Here is an 18,803-nt window from a genome sequence, read left to right as displayed (position 1 = left end):
AAAACTGAGGCCGTAGTTTAAGGCGAAGACGGACCGGGAGTTGGGGCGCGCTCAATTGCCGCTACCACACCAGGTATGAGCGTGACGAGGAATCGGAGGCCATTACTCAATGGGCCGGTTAAAAAAGAGATTGTGAGTCGCCACAGTCGCCAAAGTGGGGCGCTGGGATAAGACATCGTATCCTGATGCCCAGAAGTAAAGACAGCGGCGTGGAGGAGGGTAACATGTGGCAATGCCCTGGGTTAGCCCTAGGCTATGGCCAAAGGTCAATGCATCACCGAGTGCCTTGTTGCTAAACCGGCTGCTGTGCCAGATCGTGGCAATGAGGGGCTTAGAAGCTCTGCGGAGTGTTTCCCAGGTACGCTGGGGTAATTCATTTTTAGACTAAAGACCAATGCTTTAGTAAAACCCCTCGATTGGCTCTCCACACCTAGGTGTATCGTTGCTCACGTACATATTACATGTAGAGACAATAACATGCCAATCAGTACTCAACGTACAAAAAACATTTCTCCCCCTCATTAAATACAACTTGTTAAAACGTGCTTAGAAAAAAAAACACCTACAGGGGTAATGGTATACCTCTTATATGATATAATTACCAAAACGATCACACGCACCAATAAAATATATGTTACAAGGTGGATTTTTGTATTACGGGAATAGGCTGCCTGTCGAAGCACTTAAAGGGTCACATCAGTCATCATATGCAATTTAATCCATATAATAGCTGCTCGGACCCTTTAATATTTTTGGGGGTCCGTTTTGCAACTTTATGGGGGGGTTCTGCAGAATCTCCCATATGGATTCCCCCACCCCACAGCTACATGATGTGCTAGAGATGTGCTTGGCCAAGCTCCAGCGCCGAGTCGGCAAATGCTACTGGTGGGGTCCATTCAGACCTTCATACGCATGGTATTGAAAGTACTCGTATTGTTTTTAATGGGAGCTTATTTATTTCTTTAGGATTCCTTTACTCAATGTAATACAGTAGAAACGAATGACTCTTCAGGCAGGACAGCAGCTGTTTAATTCATTTGAAGGCTGCATCTGACTCAATCACGTAACAATATCTATCGTATCACAGTACCAGAGTTGGATCGACCGGTGAGCTTGGAGAAGCCCAACCAAGCAAACATGACTTTGCTTGAAGATGCCCAGGTGCCTCCGCCACGAGTTAAAGACACAATGTAGGTTCCTGGGCTTCTGCAAGGGAAATTCCAAGCAGAAAAGAGCTCAACACAGGCCATAATATTACCCCCCCCCCCAAAAAAAAAAATAAAAAAAAATAAAGCACGTGATAAACAGGAAGAAAGAGGAAAAACAAACTTTATTTTTGGGGTCAAAGTACCCAGAGCCTCCAACAAACTTAAAATGTTATATGTGCTAAACTTAAGATTGGAATTTTCATTGCGTTCAACAGACAGTATCCCCATCTAGTGGCTGTTTGTGTCGTTGCATGATCAGATGTGCCGAATAATTCAAATCTTCCGTCGAGTTCCATATCTACCCTTTCCGCTTTCTGTCCCAGTGTTGGGTTCCGCAGTCTTCTCCTTATAGCCCGTTGGGGTCGTAGCCACGACAAGGAAATAATTCTACCACTGTACAAGTCACTAGTCAGACCACACATGGAATACTGTGTACAGTACTGGGCACCAGTATACAAGAAAGATATATTGGAGCTGGAGAGTGTTCAAAGACGGGCAACCAGAGTAATAAGGGGAATGGGAGGACTACAGTACCCAGAAAGATTATCAGAATTAGGGTTATTTAGTTTGGAAAAAAGACGGCTTAGGGGGGACTTAATAACTATGTATAAATATAAGGGGCAGTACAGAGATCACTCCCAGGACCTATTTATACCCAGGACTGTATCTATAACAAGGGGACATCCTCTACGGCTGGAGGAAAGAAGGTTTCTACACCAGCACAGACGGGGGTTCTTTACAGTAAGAGCGGTGAGACTATGGAACTCTCTGCCAGAGGAAGAGGTAATGGTAAACTCAATAAAAGAGTTTAAAAGGAGCCTGGACGTGTTTCTTGAAAGCAATAATATTACAAGTTATGGATATTAGATTAATAGGGACAGAACGTTGATCCAGGGATTTGTTCTGATTGCCATATTTGGGGCCGGGAAGGAATTTCCCCCTGGTATGGGGCAATTGGCATCTGCTTCATAAGGGTTTTTTGCCTTCCTCTGGATCAACACAGTAGGGACACAATATGTATATAGGTTGAACTTGATGGACTTTGGTCTTTTTTCCACCTTATGAACTAAGTTACTATGTTACTCACATTGGATCTTTCAGGTTAATACCCAAAGCAAAGCGAGCTTCTTAATACTAAAATATATAAAAAAGCGCGAGTGGAGGCAATAGGGCTTTAACGCCTCCGTTAGGGGTCCACCATCTCAATAAAAATCAGTTTCACGCTGTACTCATTCAGTAGACATATCCAACCCCCCCCTTCTTCCTTCCTTTTCTCCATTCTTTCTGTAAGTCAAAACTCACTGGAATGGTGCAGTTTTGCCTTTATTGGAGGAGCGCTCTTCAGTTATGCCCAACATAACATTCACATTTCTACGAAAAAGACGGATCTAAAGTAAATTACACATCAGGGTGTTTGGCAGGAGCTCCGGCACATAGAAGATTGAGTCGGGTATCGCGTTTATTCACTCGGCACTCCTTTTCTACCATACTGTGACTGATGCATTAACACGAGGCAGAGCTTAAGTTCTATTAATGCCAGGTTTATTTTTAGTGACAGTTTCACTAAAGGGATGGGTTTATTGAAGAACGAGAAGTCTTTTACTGGAATTACTGGAATACTGCACTGTGAAAGCTTTTTCTCCCCAAATCTTGCTTTACAAGACCTACTGGGTCCTATTAAAGGATCATTTAGCGTAACTTCTACAAGTTTCTTAACCTCAAACTTTAGTCGGCCCCCCAGTCTTGTCTTCTATTCGGTATAGTCTTATTCGTATCCTTTGCACGTTTAAATCATGCATGTACTAACCTCTACCACTTCCGCTGGAAAGCCATTGCAATTATCCACTCCACTCAATAAAGAGTCAAGAAACATTGAATGAAGAAGCCTGTATGATGCCGCAGCTTCAATAACAAACGTCGCATGTCACAAGGACTAGCAGCACAATGTAGACAATAAAGACGCAAGGAGACGTTTATAACTTATTTTAATAGATTCAAGCTTTTTGAACCAACTGTACAAAACTCAGCAATCACGCAGAAAATAACCGTAATAAATAGAATAAAATCACTTATGGAACTAGTATAGGAATGTAATTTATGTCTTTATGTCCAGTTTGTATCAAAGAAATGCGGTGTGTGATATTTTTTCCGAGCCTGAGAAGCCAGTTTTTGCCTCAGATCTCGTACTTCGCTCATTAGGACACGTTCTTGGCATTCCAGGTCAGTGCGGCCCCGATCTAAGGAGACTAGAAACAAAAATACAAAAAAATACTGTAAATCAGTAAAAAATAAGAATTACATTTTTTTTGAAATGTAGAAAAACTGCATAACCAGCAGGACTTAACACAGAGAAATAAAACTTCATAAAAACAACAAATGCAGATTCCAGGGCAGTTTGGGCCCTAGTGCCAGATATTAGAACTTTATAGTAATGGCTAGGAGTGATAGGCATTGTAAGTAATAACAGCAGTATTATATTATTACAAGTCATCAGGTACACTCGGCATTCCACAGGAATTGGATCCCCAACAGACATTTGTGTAAAGGCTGGTAATTTATACGTATTGTGCCCGTGTTTCTTTTGTACATAACCTTTATTATTTAGGAGTATTAATCTTGTGCCCCGAGTCTTGTATCAAGCCCTGGGTATACCCCGTGTGCACTGAACCTGCCGTGTAATTTGCCATTTATTTCACTCACTCATAATGACGTAAGAACCGGTGATCAGGAACAGTATTAGAAAAACAAAATTTCTTACAATGAGCAGAGGAGCTGGTGGAAGAGACATCATTTAAGCAGACATTTGCCGGTTTTGGGACACGTTGCCCTTGATTTCTGTCCGAGGAGTCAACTTTCAGATCGCTGACACTTTCTGCATCAAATAAATAAATAAAAAATTTTTAAACAGCCAATAGTTTTAATTGCCAGCAGTGAATGGCAGCCCAGATGTGACTCTAGGTTGGGATAAAGTTTTCTTCTGTTTCAACACCAAGTGTTATAATACTTTGAAAGTACTGAACGAATAGAATGTTTAACACAAGATACATGAACTGAACAAATACATTTTACCCCTAAAATCATAATTGCTGTTCCTGATCACAATGCATAAGACTTGTTTTGAGTATTAATCAGTCAGGGGTATGCCTGGCAGATGAACATTTTAGATCCGGACTTCTCTATGCACTATGGGGAGAGCCAACCCCAGGGGGCTTGTCCTGCAAGAAGGGCTTAGCTGGCTGAGATTAAAGTCACCTGAAAAATCCTAGTATTGGATAAATCCCTTAGTGTTTTCTAAATAAAATATTTATTTTCTTTGAAACTTTTTTCTGTGAACTGCTCCAAAGTTTTTTCATCTCATGCTATATATATATATATATATATATATATATATATATATATATATATATATATATATATATATATATATATATATATATATATATATATATATATATATATATATATATATATATATATATATATATATATATATATATATACATATACATATACATATACATATACATATACATATACATATACATATATATATACATATACATATACATATACATATACATATACATATATATATACATATACATATATATATACATATACATATATATATATATATACATATACATATATATATATATACATATACATATATACATATATATATATATATATATATATATATATATATATATATATATATATATATATATATATACATATATATATATATATAATGTGTATATATATATGTATATATACACACACACACATATATATATATATATATATATATATATATATATATATATATATATATATATATATATAGATATAGATATATAGATAGATATAGATATATAGATAGATATAGATATATAGATAGATATAGATATATAGATAGATATAGATATATAGATATATACATACACACACACACACATATATTATATATATATATATACACCTTGTCACTACCAGGATAATACTAATAGTTCCTTTTTCATTTGGATCACACAAAGTAATTTACGCCTATATATCCCAGGGGTCGACAAATTTGGTTTGGATCTAGGAGGCAGCCAAAAACTTAGCAGACAGCTTTTTTTCTTCCCCAATCATGTTTTTACTTTCATACATTACCCAACCTGGCCCCCAGGGTTTGTTGAGCCTTGCCATACACTAACATACATTTACACACCATACGACAACAGACACATGCTAACATCTTATGCTCACCAACACACTACAGTAACACACACGCTAACATTCAATGCCAACACCATACACTAATACACACACTAACACTATAATGCTGACATACACACTCATCACTCATGCTAATGCCATACTGTAACATAAACAACACCATACACGCTAGCACCACACTCTTATACACATGCAAACACTGGCTAACACTATACATATATAAAACGACACACTAACACAAACTAAATCTGGGCATACTGATCCTGGCACTATACATTTACACACACACACACCGATTCTAGCACTATGAATATAGCACAGAGACTACAGTATACACACACACACAGCACTATACATATACACACTGACTGACACTATAGCATACACACACACACACACTACTCCCCCTCGCCATCTACTGACTTTGTGAATCTGGCACACTATGCTCTCCTACGAGTGTGAGGTGAAGCGAGCGACCCGAGGCACCCAGCGGGGATACATAGTGTACATCATGTGACCATCCTGACCGCCTCATGGGACCCGCCGTCCTGCAAAACCCTGAGCGCCACAAAGTGGTTTCTAGTCAAGCCCCGATATCTATAAATGTGATATATCCTATAATAAGACACAATTTGGAAAACAAAATGCTACTAACCGAAATACTCGCTTCCGTCATCGAGTAAAACATCCTCGGGCCGCACCTCCTGCACCATCCCGCTCTGTAATAAACATTTTCTCTGGGCGTCCAACACAGATGTCGCCAGCTGCTCGCTTTCCAGTTCCGCTCTTTTATTTGCAACGTCTGCCCACTAACAAAACGGAGAACAAACGCTTCACTTTACACTCGTCATATACTTTGCACAAGTACTACCAGAAGAAATGAAGCATTGCGTGCAAACACATCACTATATGCTGGAGGGATGTTAACTGCATTTGTTATACAGAGTACCTGGCCCCCAAGGAGGAGTTATACAGGGTTTGGGTTTTCGCACCCACCTTTCTTGTCTCCATGTCTTGAATTACATCAAGCAGCTCCTTCTCTTTTTCCTTGACGCCTTCCGCTAACTTGGCCACTTCTTCATAACGTCTTCCTCGGGCCGCATCGTCAAGTTTATGCTTATTCAGGGCTTCGATTTTCCAATCGGTTTCCAAACACAGACGATCGGCCTTTGCCATGCTTTCTTCCAGTAACTTTTTAAAGAAAAAAAACAAAAGTAAGGCAAACAACATTTTTTGTTTTCTGATCTAGGTATACATTCAAAAATATTCTTGAAATATTGTCCTTTTTCCACTCACTGTGAGAGCGCCCCGTGTACTCAATTCAGAGCCGCAGCAGAAGCCAGAACCTTCGAAAATGTTCCGACAAGGCACTCGCCGTAGGGATATACCCCGTCTTCCTGCCCTCCCCGGGTTAGGGCGTCCAACCATTTGGCCAACATCAAGTGTAGCACCCTAGGGGCTGAGGGGAGAACTTGGACTTCTGGCCTTAAGGCGGGGGTAGCTTTTTTTCGAGCCCCCAGAGCGTTCCTGGGCCCACTGACTGCATCGCACTATTGATTGTGAGGAGCAAATAAGTGCACAAAGAGCGCCTAGAGCTCAACACTCAACTCCACTCCACTATTCCCTGACCCTTATGGGCTCAGAATATGAAGATTTGTTTTTAAAACCCATAGCTAGGTGGAATTACCAAACGAGAGGAGGGGATGAAAGGGCAACATACATATACTGATCAGCAGAATCACTAACAATCATCAATCATGTACATTAGAGGCAGCAAAGATATCACCAGATGGAATAAGATCTCAAATAAACTTCAGGAACACTAACTAACAAGTAGAATCTTGGAAAGCTCATTTTTAATTATAGGGGCAGATTAAAAGAGCAGAAGTAAGTCTGACGGCTAACCCTGTGATCCTTGAGGTCTGCTTCAGTCTCCATGAGTCTCCAAAACATCTGCTCTTCAAGGTCGGCTTTTCTGCGGTTGGCATCCAGCTCCCCCTTGACTTCTTGAGTCGCTACCTCGTGCTCTTTAGCCAGTTTCTGCGTAAGGAAATAATTTGCAGACATATCGTATGAATAGCATTCTGAAAACACATCAAAACGGATCAAACTCAGAAGAAACTACATCCAGCCCCTACTGATCTCCTTAACATTCAGTATGTTAAAAAAACCTTTCAGGCAGATGACGGCGACGAAGAGGATTCATTCCGAAAATATTTAAGTTCAATAGTATTGAAAATCAGAACACGCTTCGTGTAAAGCAGCCTTACCTGTTCAAAGAAACGTCTCTGTGCTTCCAGCTCCATGTGTCGCACCTCTATGTCCTGGACCACTGCAGCGCTCTCTCGTTCGCGGGTACACATCTGTTGGGGAGAGTTACAGAGAATAAATGCTTGATCATGTTTACGCAATTCATAGAATTATTCTAACATCACAAGCAGTATGACACACCTTGGGTATACATAACTATCTATACACGATTCACTCTATACATTTCTGATTCTCCCGCAACCGACATTATCCTGCAGCCCCTCTCCTCCCCACACACCAGAGGCTTATTATTAGTACATGTTCCTGGTCATTCAGTGCAGGGCATACAGGAAAAAGTCAAGTTACAATGCAGTATGATCGAAAATGACAGGGCTATTGGGTGTTTACGAGTATAAATGAGATATATATATATATATATTTCAATTATTATTTAATTATTAAAACGTTATACTTATGAAAGCCATGGTGGTTTACTTCACACAAGAGAAACACTCTAGACATCAAAAACACAGCTAGGCTACCTGTCCGTCAATGACTGGACGACATTATAAACATATGTATGGCCCTGGCTCTACACAATACCTTTCTTTCTATCTCATCGTCCAGCCGCTTCAGCTCCATCTTGCGCTGGTCCTGCTGATACTTTAGGAATCGCCGTCTCGCTGCATCCAGTAGCTGAAGTTCCTTCATCCTAAGCTCACGTTTCACGGCTGCCAGCCTAACAAGAAAAGAACGCAGAAAGAGCACACAAGTGCCAATGAGGACTGGATACGGTGAAATGGATTGGGAACAGTAAGTTACCAGCAAGGGACACTCGAGGGCCCTGCGAATAATACCTTTGGCGCTGATGTAGCAGCTTTTGTTCCTCCTCCGTTAGAAGTTTCCTCCTCTGTTCTTCTGCCCCACGGAGGAGTTCTTGTTGCTGGTACCAGGCTTCGTCCTCTACTTTCCGCTTTATGGCCTCTACTTCTACTTCGTGGGCCAACTGCCTGCAGGGAACGGATAATTCAGAATAAGGAAAGCACACCACGGTAGCTACGTAAAATATAAGGAAGCATCGCTCCACATGTCCTGCAAGATATGTTCATTGCAGACAGTGCATTGCCTTCACATTATTCACATGAAAATATGAAATGTTATATTTAAGAGAGGAAATGCTACACGCACCTCTCGCGCAGATATTCCATCTCTTCCTGCCTGATCCTCTCCCGCTCCTGACTCTGATAATCCACGATAAATTTGGGGTACTTGTTGAAGATGGGGTATTGGCCTTTCGTGAGCGGGACGATGTCACTCAGCGAACGTCGAGGATGTATATCTGCCGGGGTGGCATCCATGAGATGATAGGCTTCCCTGATCACAGCGTTGATATCCAGATTGTTCCGATGATGAAAAAAGTACTGAATGAACCAAGACAAGAGCACGATATATGAAGACGAACAGGGTAAATATAGTAGGTCTCCGATCAAGGCCATAGTTATTGTGCTCATTTTCTCTTGTAATCGGTTATTTGGTTCGGCCTCCTCGACACAGCTTTTGTTTGAATGAAATGGCGATGCTTTCCCATTGCGTTCTAGCTTAAGGGGGCTTAGCAATAGACAACTAATGCTGTCAAGTTGTACAACAAGCCACGATTAAAACACATTGGCAATACTAAGCCTGGGTTGTACGATACAGATGGGGGAGGTTTGGTAGAAAAAAAAAAAATCTAAATATTTTAATTTAGTGATTCGTGGTTACAAGCTATTTTTTAATACTTAAAATTGCAACATAGATATATTTTTTAATTTTTTTTTTTTTTGAGTACACGCTCACTTTTTTTTTTTTTTTATTTGAATGCAGCTAATGTACAGAGTTTGTACCTCAAAGTCTTCCTTTTGGTTGCAGTTCAATAATGGAGCCCGGGCCGAGACGTTATAAGCCACGACAGCCATCAGAAGGAAGGACGGGTGATTGGAAAACACGTTATCGAAGAACTTCAGCCATTCCTCTCTTGTTAGAACCTCAGAGAACAAAGTTTCCAGCAGAGGCCAAGCATAGATCTACAGGAATCATACGTGACCATAAATCAATCCAACACCGGACAAAAGGGGGAGAGCAAATGGTTTCTATAGACGTTATCAGATATTAACAACCATGAACACTCATCTAAAGCCTGACTTTTTCTGTGGTTTACTGCACCAAATATATTAAAGTTTTAATATTCATAGAAAGAAAAGTAGTTACACGATCTATATGGATACACGGCCCCTGCAGGGCCAACAAAATGGATTTGGATTGTCTAATTAATAACATTAATGTATATAAATCCATAACATGCATACAGGGGCAGCTTCATATCAAAGCAAGTATTACATGTGTCTCTGTGGGTATAGAAACCGAGCTTTATTCAGACTCTTGCACAGAAATCCCAGTTTGTGCTTTACCGTATGTGTCTGCGTGATTTGGGGGATATTTATGGTTTTTAGGAGTCAACCTGATTTTTGGGAGTTCAAATAAATACACCCACAGAGAACTTAAATCTGGTTAGAAAAAAAATAAAGGCTCCTGGGGTTCCCTAGGTATACACATAATTTTATGTCAAACATATATGTTTATATATACACATACATACATATAACACATTATTACATATAATTGTACGTCAAAGCTCTAGAACAGTTATTCGGCCTATACGGGTAAATCTGATCAGCGGTATAATTCTGGGTATCTCGGATCTCAGAACGCGAGGGTTACCTGGGAAGTGACGCCGTAATTCACAAAATGCTGCAGCAGCTCCTTGTCGTGGTGGACGAGGACGTTCTCGATCATGCTCAGAATGTTGATCGGAGGATTCGGAAAATACTCAAACCAATGCTGACACCAATTGGCTAGACGTACAATAAAAACGACCTCAATTAACCATAATCACACAACATACGTCCACGATCACGTAACTACTGAAATAAATTACTGGACACGGACAGGTTAAAAGTAAGGGATTTTAAGCAGTTATCCCACGTCCAAAATATAACTTTAAAGGAGAATCAGTGTTCTTGTTTTGGAAATATTTAGATGTTTGAGACACCGTTCCCCATTGTTAACACATTAGGCGTTAGAGAAAGAGAAAGCCAAGAAGATTTAATGTTAGTGGCCAAAAAATATCACTTACATATAACCGTCGCAACAACTTCAAAGCAAATAAGCTGATTGTTCTGAAATAACTTCACGAATGGGAACGCAAGCAGCGGAAGGTATTTGGTTTCTCCAAATATCACCGACCAATGAGCGAGAGCAGAAAGCGTCCTGGTGCAAAAAAAGAAAGATTAATCTATAGAATTATAGTATCAATGTACGCAACGTAAATCATAGACAGGCGGTACCGGTGTGGTTTGGGAACCGGACTTTTATGGGAGATATCCTAAGAATGACTGTCTTTCAGAACGGCATCTGATACAATTTATGATTTTTTGAAAGAGACTCAAAAATATACATTTTTTTTTTTAATGCAGGTATTTAGGAGCGTTCTGAATACAAGACATAAACAAGCTTAGGATATTCTCCAAAATGCAATTTAAACCCAATGTAAAAAAAAAAAAAAAAAAAGAAGGTAAGTTCAAATAGTAAAGTATTAAAGGAGATAATTTTCCATCCAAGAAGACCTTATAACGGTTTTGGGTTTTTTGTTGCCACACAGCCTAAGAACAATACTTGGCTACTGACTGCTTGTAAATATGTATTGGTCTGCCTATTTCTACCTACATTATTACATGTGGATTAAACTGATAATAATGGAGGAACAGCATCAAGACCGGCACGTACCTCTGCAAGACTCTCAATAGCTTCCTGCTTTTTATAGGATAATCCTGATGAAGGCGCAGGTATTGGGAATGGATTCCCTTGTCTGTTAAACTGCTGAAGGCTGCGTGATTCTCCGGGAGCTGCAGCAAAGACCTCCAAATAAACATCCTGCATTAAAACAGAGGTGAACAAGATATGTGGTCAATAAAAATAAATGTAAAAAAATATAAAGTAAGCACGTGGTAATTTATCCAATGCTGGAACATCGATGTCTTGGTTACCTGTATTTGGTAGGATACTCTCCAAAGCCCTTCAGGATTGCCTGGAGACGGGGTTTGTTAAGCCCACCGGGTAATTCATTCTGAAAAGAAGAAAAAAAGAGTTATGGTTTGCAAATATATAACATAAAATTCACGCATGCATGAGATTATATGAAACAGCTTCCGAAAAAACATTTTATTCGGTAAATACAGAAATAAAATACAACCAGATTTAAATGTGCTACTTATTAATAAATGCTACTTTTGGGAGACAAATACACTTTTTAACGGCTTCAGGGAAGCCAGGACCAAAACACATTACATGCACTTAAGTTTGACAAACAAAGCAAATAGATTCTTCTGATTTTAGTTACTGACTTTTAACGCCAAGGTATTGATTATTGAAAATATATTTTGCCTACAAGTCTGAAGGAAAGTCACGGCTTTACCAATCCCAAAGTATATTCAATATCACACGAACGTACTTAAACAGAGCCGGCGAGTTCCTTCGAAGCTCATCCATACCTCTTTATTTTCACAAGTAGTATTCCCTTGTGGCTTCAGAATTCTGGTCTTCACTATTTCGTCCTTAGACTTCAACGGTCTGCCGGTCCTGCCGGAGGACACCCTGACTTTCTCGCTTACGCCTGTTTTGTTGACGGTAGAATCTTTGTCTTTGGAAAAATCTGCCATTTTAACAAGTGGAGGCGGCGGCTGCAGATTAAACAGCAAAACAACCAAATAAGTAGGGAAAAAACAACAGATATGTTCTCCGAAAACGCAGAGCTTCAATACAAGGTGTATTAGCGCCCAGAATACCAAACGTTGTCGCTTTCAATAGAACGTTACCTTATTCACCTCGCTGGTCAGAGCTTGGACGCTGTATAGGTTCACGCTACCGTTCTCCATAATGCCGGCGATGTAGCGTCCGTTGGGGCTTACAGCTGCCGTGACAATGCCTTCGTCAATGCTACCGATGTCAAACGCAAGCTTGCATGTCTGGATGTTGATAAACCGCATGATGCCATCTTGGCAGAGCACACCCAGCACCTGAAGGAGGAACGTTCAGTTTTCAAACAAAGAGAAGAAGGAATAGTAAGGGACGTTACACAAGGTTCACTAGACAGGTGAGGGGGGGGGTGTTGAGAAACATAATGACCATGCAATCAACTATGCACAATGCAGGGCCAACTCATCCGCTCTTACCGGGGCTTTGCATATTGAGAAATGGACATCGTGGCCCAAAACATTTGTGTTTAAGGGGCTAAACTCAGGTACATGAAAAATAAACACGGGTTGCGCCAGTGCACCGTTAACATAATCGTCTTACTCGTTTTTCTGGATATACGTCTAGTATGGATCCACAGCGCTGATTATTGCACGTTATATACACTCCATACGAGACGTGTGAGCGACGACAGCCGTTAATCTACCATCACATGACAGCAACGCATTGTTTAACGGGTAGAATTAGGGAATCGTGGTATTATTCCTCCCATGATCACCAGCCGGCACATGGGATGGGCATGAAGTGAGCGGATGTTTTACATGTTGTATAGCTAGTCTTGTCTGTTTTGGGCTTAAACACCTTTGACATCCAATCCAAAACACAGAACTAGCAAACCTTCACATGCAACACACTTGAATAAACATTCTTGATGTGTTAATGGTGCTGCACAGCCATATACTTAATCGCGTACCTTTGATTATGTGCACACTTATATGAAATTTAGGGCTGTGTTTTAGTTATAGGTAACTATACCGTTACCATATTATACCATCCGATGAATCCTTTAACCCTTAACAGGACTGTTATGAAAGTTCAGATATCAAATTATGCAGACGGCACTGACCTGGCTGGATCCGCCGTCAAAGTTATCAGGCAGAAACTCCATCTGTCGGACGCTTCTGACTTTAGCCGGCATCTGTATCACGCGGAAGAGCTGCTTCGACTCCAGACACCACAGGTGCAAATTATTTGATTTTCCTCCGGCTGCTAGAATCCTCCCGTCTCTGCATAAAAACAGACTCATTCATAATGGGAAAAATGGATAAAGCCATGAATCTTACCGTCACCATTTCCTACATTAACAAAAGCAAAGTGGACAAGATTGTGGATGATCTAAGAGCCAACAGGTATGGGGGAAGCAATATTTTTCACCTGCCAAACTTCTGCCACCTTAACGGCTAGTCCTTCTTGAATAAATGGCCAATGGCCCCCTGTATCCGCTTTGACCTCGCTGGGATATGTGGCAGTCATATAGCTTTTAAAACAGAATGGCGTGAGAGTCTAAGCACCCCAGACCCAAAGAGCAACCAGGGGACTGAGATTAACAACAAGATGTTGGAAATTCCTCTATGGAATTCATTAGCCAGGTTCGCTTTGAATAGCTTATTATATATATTGCGCCAGAGAAGGGGCAGCCCGGTATTATAAAAGCAGGGTGCTGGGCTGTATATCGAGAGGCATTAGTAGAAGGAACAGGGGGGTGTTCTGACACGTTACAGATCTTCCGTCAGATCTCACCTAGAGTATTGGGGGCAGTTATGGAGACCCCCCCCATCTATAGAAGCATATTAACAAAGTTTAGGATCAAAACGACGTTCGTCTGTTAGATTTTAATCCGGTGCGTAGCCGCGCAGGACCAGTACACCATACCACGCTGTGCGTTGAAGAGCAGTTTGGATGTCTGATTGTAGGACATCAATATAAAAGTTTTTCACATTTGAAAAAACTTTTGAGGTTTTAGTCTCCTCGGCCAGATATATTCCACCCAAATCATTCTGAAAAGGTAGTTTTAATTCTCCGAAGCGGCTCTGCCCTGAGCCATTGCTGTAATTTATCCTATGAATTCGTTTTTCAAGGGGCTTACATGTAACGGGAGGAAGTTTAACTTTACTGAGATTGTGGTTGATAAGTGGAATGGTCTCCCAGAAGATGTGGTAGAGGTTAATAAAGTAGGGGAAATTAAACATGCATGGGATAGGCACAAAGCTATTCTCAGCGCATGATGAGACCAATGACTGATTAGGGTTTGAGGTTTTTTATACCAGACTAGATGGGGCGGATTTATTATTTTTTTGTATCTATGTCTCTAACGTACCTTGTTACAGCAAACGCTTTATAACGTAACTTGGAAGCATCCTCAGGATTGGGAAGCTGGTATTTGCACGTCAGCGTGTCGCTCTCCCAGGCAAAAATGGAGTCGTCTTTAAAGCAACTCAGTATCGTGTTACTTAAAGGGAGGAAGAATACCTGTAGAAATAAAAAAATAATATTTATTATTGCCATTTATTGAGTCAGAATATTGTTAATTATTATTCTAATTTATGCTCAAACTATCAATAGATAATCATGTACAGTGTAAATAAATGTTATGGATTAGAGCGTGCCTTCCATTCTTAGGACATTAGCATCAATAAATATTTATACTATACATAATTTATATGTACACAATATTACTTTTACAAAAAAAACCCTGAAATTATAAAACACAAAAGGCTTTACGATTTACATATAGATCACTAACGAGTATCTTCTAGCAAAGTTTTATACAACGGGATTTATGAAGAAAAGTGTCTCAAGGGCACAACAGGCAGAATTGTTACAAGTTGTGCTTTCTGCATCATTTTACAATTGTTTAGAATTGCTATTTTACCCCCCCCCCATTTTTCCGCCGTGAATGTTGTATACATAACCCTTATCAAAGTTTTTTTTCTCCTTTAATGCTTTGTTTTGTGTCAATAAGGCCAAACACAAACAGACACACGGGGCCGTTCGCCAACACACAGCCGTTCCAGCATTAAGTATATTTCTCTTATTTCTTTACCTTCTGTATCCCCACGGACTGCCGGACGTTGAGTTTTCTTTTCCTCTGGAAGGTGTCGAGGTCCCAGAGCTGGGCGGTCTCACTGGACGTGGTCACTGCGTATCTCCCCGAGCCGTGCACAGAGATGGAGGTGACGGCGGAATCGTGGCCACGCATCCAGCTCACCAATTCCTTGGAGTCTGAGATCAAAAGAACAGGAGAGCAAAAACGCTGAAAGGCAACCGAACCTAATAGCAAATACCGCGTTCAGATAATTCCCCGCAACCCCGGAGACAGACGCACCGCAACCTTCACACTGAACGTCTACTCTAAATAACGGTTATGCAGATAAAAACTGCCATACACCGTACCGTTCAAAAGTTTGGGGCCTCTTACAACTTTCCTTGTTTCTTTTTTTTTTTTTTTAAAAGAAAAGCCCATTTTGTCCATTAAAGTAACATAAAATGGATCAGAAATCCAGCGCAGACGGGGTTAATGTTGTAAGCGACTATTGTAGCTGTAAACGACTGATTTTTAATGGAATCTCTTCATAGGCGTACAGAGGCCCTTTATCACTCCCATCATTCCTTTATCATTCCCATCACTCCTGTGTTCCAATGGCTCTTTATCACTCCCATCACTCCTGTGTTCCAATGGCCCTTTATCACTCCCATCACTCCTGTGTTCCAATATTATTTTCCATGAAAACAGCTGAGTGACCCCAAACTTTTGAACAGTGGTGTAGATTTGTTTTTGCTATTAACATTTTTATGAGTTACGCAACGTGGAGACCTCACCTAAAATAAGATTTAATGTTTATTCCTAATATTAAAAACAAATAAAATAAGAATAATAGCGCCTGGCGATCCGTGCAGTGGCTCCAGGGCTGTGTAATATTGGACAGGACCATTTTGCATGCGTCTTCAGAGAATATCAGAGCTTTTACACGTTCATTTTTATTTCTTTTGGGTAATTATTGGCACATACTTCCTTAGTTCCAATGTTTGTTTTTTTTATTAACCATTTTTTCGGAAACTAACGATATTTTATGATCTGAAACAGCAATTTCTATGAAGTAATTAAGTTAGATGAAAATATCAATATTTTATAAATAACCCCCCCATCCCTGAATAATCGCAGTACCTGCGTCAAAACATTTAACGGAATAATCGGCGAGGGCCACGAGGAACTCGGACTTCCGGTGCAGGTTAAACGCCAGAGCCGTGCACGCCTGGGCTGTACGCTGAACGAGATCGAACCTGCGGGGGGGGGGGGAAATAATTCACTAATAATCCTCAACCCGCTACAAACGATGACACGATTTACAGAAGAAACCTGCTTTTTTTGGCGACTTTGGATTGATGATGTAGAATGCACCCGTTAACCCCTTCATGCCTGGGAACACTGTACAGCGGACGGCAGCCAAGCAACGGAGCGGTTACCGTTACGAACGCATCGAAGTTATTTTTCCTCCTGATTATTGCAAACGGCTGATAATTTGGAGAACCTAATTTTCAGTTTTTTTCAAGAAAAAAAGATGAAAAAGAAAAAAAAAAAGTCTCTTACGTGTTTCTGTTCAGATTAAATAAATAGACGTGTCCCAGGTGATCTCCGGCAAGGAAGGAGTCGCCTGAACCATCAAACGCCACCTGCAGGAAGCGCATGGTCGTGGGGTGACGGGCCGCGCCGCCGTGGACGATATTCACGATGATCCTGCAGAGAAGAAGATTCCATTTTACGTACGAGGCGGTTACAGCAGGACCAACAAAACATCCCGGGATAAATACAGTTACTGGTGGTTTATGGGATTTTTTGCTCTGGTGATTAGCTCACGGAGCAGACGGCTCCATTAGGCGGGCAGTACAGGCGCTGACCGGTTACTCGGTTACAGACTCGGATCACTCCCGGACATTAATAATAAACGGCTCAGAGTCGCGCTCAGCTGAAGGAGGAGCGGTTATTTAACTTTACAGGTTACAGGGCCGGCTCAGCAGCAGATCACTGGAGCTGGACCTTCATAATGTATAGCGACGTCAAGGAGCCCACCCTTTAGTGAATAAACCCCAATAACTAGAGAATAAGCTAGGTCATTGGAGACCTGCGTTTATTCACTAAACTGGGAGGTTGCAGGTAAGCTGGAAGGTTTTCAGGAAATAGGAAAACGAGCCAATCCCTGCTTTAGATCACATTCATAAACCGTTATTATGGAAGAAACATGGTTTCCATGGTAACTGTCTCAACATTGCTGTTTAGAAAGTATGTTTCTGACCCCTATCCCCCCCTGTTGACTATGAGGCAGCGGTGTGTGGGGGGGTGTTTAGATGTTGTCTATTCCCGCCCCCCGTCTCCCAGCTTTGGCATTTGAATTACCCGTCGTTGGCGGACGGATTCGGCTTCCGGTGCCAGATCTTCCCGGTGTCTTTGGAGCCCAGATCCGTAGTCTGCATGGTGATGACAGGAGCCGAGACCGCTCGACGAGCCGTACAACCTGCGCAGGAATAAGAGAGTGAATACCGACTACATCATACATGATACACGCTAAGCGCTACACGACACTCCTCTGACCGCAAGGGATTTACTCAAAGGAACATAGAACGAGACGGCAGATCAGACCCAATTCGGCCCAGCTGGTCCGACTCCCACCTTTATCTAAACCCTTAGTCTCGTTTTAGATCCAGGAGCTATATGCCTATCCCATACATGGTTAAATTCCCTCAATATATTAACCTCTACCACTTCTCCTGGGATGCCGTTCCACTTATCTACCACTCTTTTCAGTAAACGTTCAGCACATGTACAGCTGTGTTCTTACTCACGTTTTGTGTCCCGTTAACCCGGTGGCTCAGCCTCTGCTCAGTTGATCTGTTCCATAAGCCGTATGTGTCTCCCGTACACATGCGTGAGGTAATTATATGAATGGCGATTACCGGTACGCGTTCTAACAATATATTCGTTATGTGTACATGCCAACAGCCCCGTGTGTTCGCTGTGCTTGTGTTACTCTATTAGAGGCTCCGACTTGTCTGTTAGATATGTCCCTCCCCTAATAACAAACACCGAGCTGAGCCGCGCTGCGCAGCGGGAAATTCAAACCCGTCCCGCCCCTCCGTGACAACAGACACCGACTAGGCCCAACGATAACGAGGACACCCGGGCACAGAAACCGCATCCAATTATTATCTCCGTCTTTTACACTATACAAAAATATTCACGCATCAGGCAATAACCCCGCAGCGAGGAGCGCGGGGCAG

General features: G+C 41.3%; 1 protein-coding gene across 1 annotated transcript; it reads right to left on the bottom strand.

Annotated features, from left to right (window-relative positions):
• Nucleotides 1-3,176: 3,176 nt before the first annotated feature.
• Nucleotides 3,177-18,631, bottom strand: TBC1D31 (TBC1 domain family member 31). Its single transcript, XM_053467689.1, has 23 exons — nucleotides 18,369-18,631; nucleotides 17,923-18,040; nucleotides 17,119-17,265; nucleotides 16,696-16,811; nucleotides 15,574-15,752; nucleotides 14,848-14,999; nucleotides 13,597-13,756; nucleotides 12,593-12,793; nucleotides 12,269-12,457; nucleotides 11,765-11,844; nucleotides 11,505-11,651; nucleotides 10,855-10,988; nucleotides 10,440-10,573; nucleotides 9,566-9,745; nucleotides 8,871-9,103; nucleotides 8,540-8,692; nucleotides 8,286-8,421; nucleotides 7,703-7,795; nucleotides 7,338-7,472; nucleotides 6,429-6,623; nucleotides 6,088-6,241; nucleotides 3,967-4,080; nucleotides 3,177-3,454 (listed from the first exon to the last, which is right to left on the bottom strand). The coding sequence occupies exons 2-23, from the start codon at nucleotides 17,997-17,999 to the stop codon at nucleotides 3,312-3,314; spliced, it is 3,252 nt and encodes a 1,083-aa protein (XP_053323664.1). The 5' UTR covers nucleotides 18,000-18,040; nucleotides 18,369-18,631; the 3' UTR covers nucleotides 3,177-3,311.
• Between the last annotated feature and the right edge of the window lie 172 nt (nucleotides 18,632-18,803).

The sequence above is a fragment of the Spea bombifrons genome, chromosome 5, assembly GCF_027358695.1.
Source record: "Spea bombifrons isolate aSpeBom1 chromosome 5, aSpeBom1.2.pri, whole genome shotgun sequence".
Classification (NCBI taxonomy): Eukaryota; Metazoa; Chordata; class Amphibia; order Anura; family Pelobatidae; genus Spea; species Spea bombifrons.
Note: the sequence above shows the minus strand (reverse complement) of the source record. Positions and strands in the feature narration are given on the sequence as shown.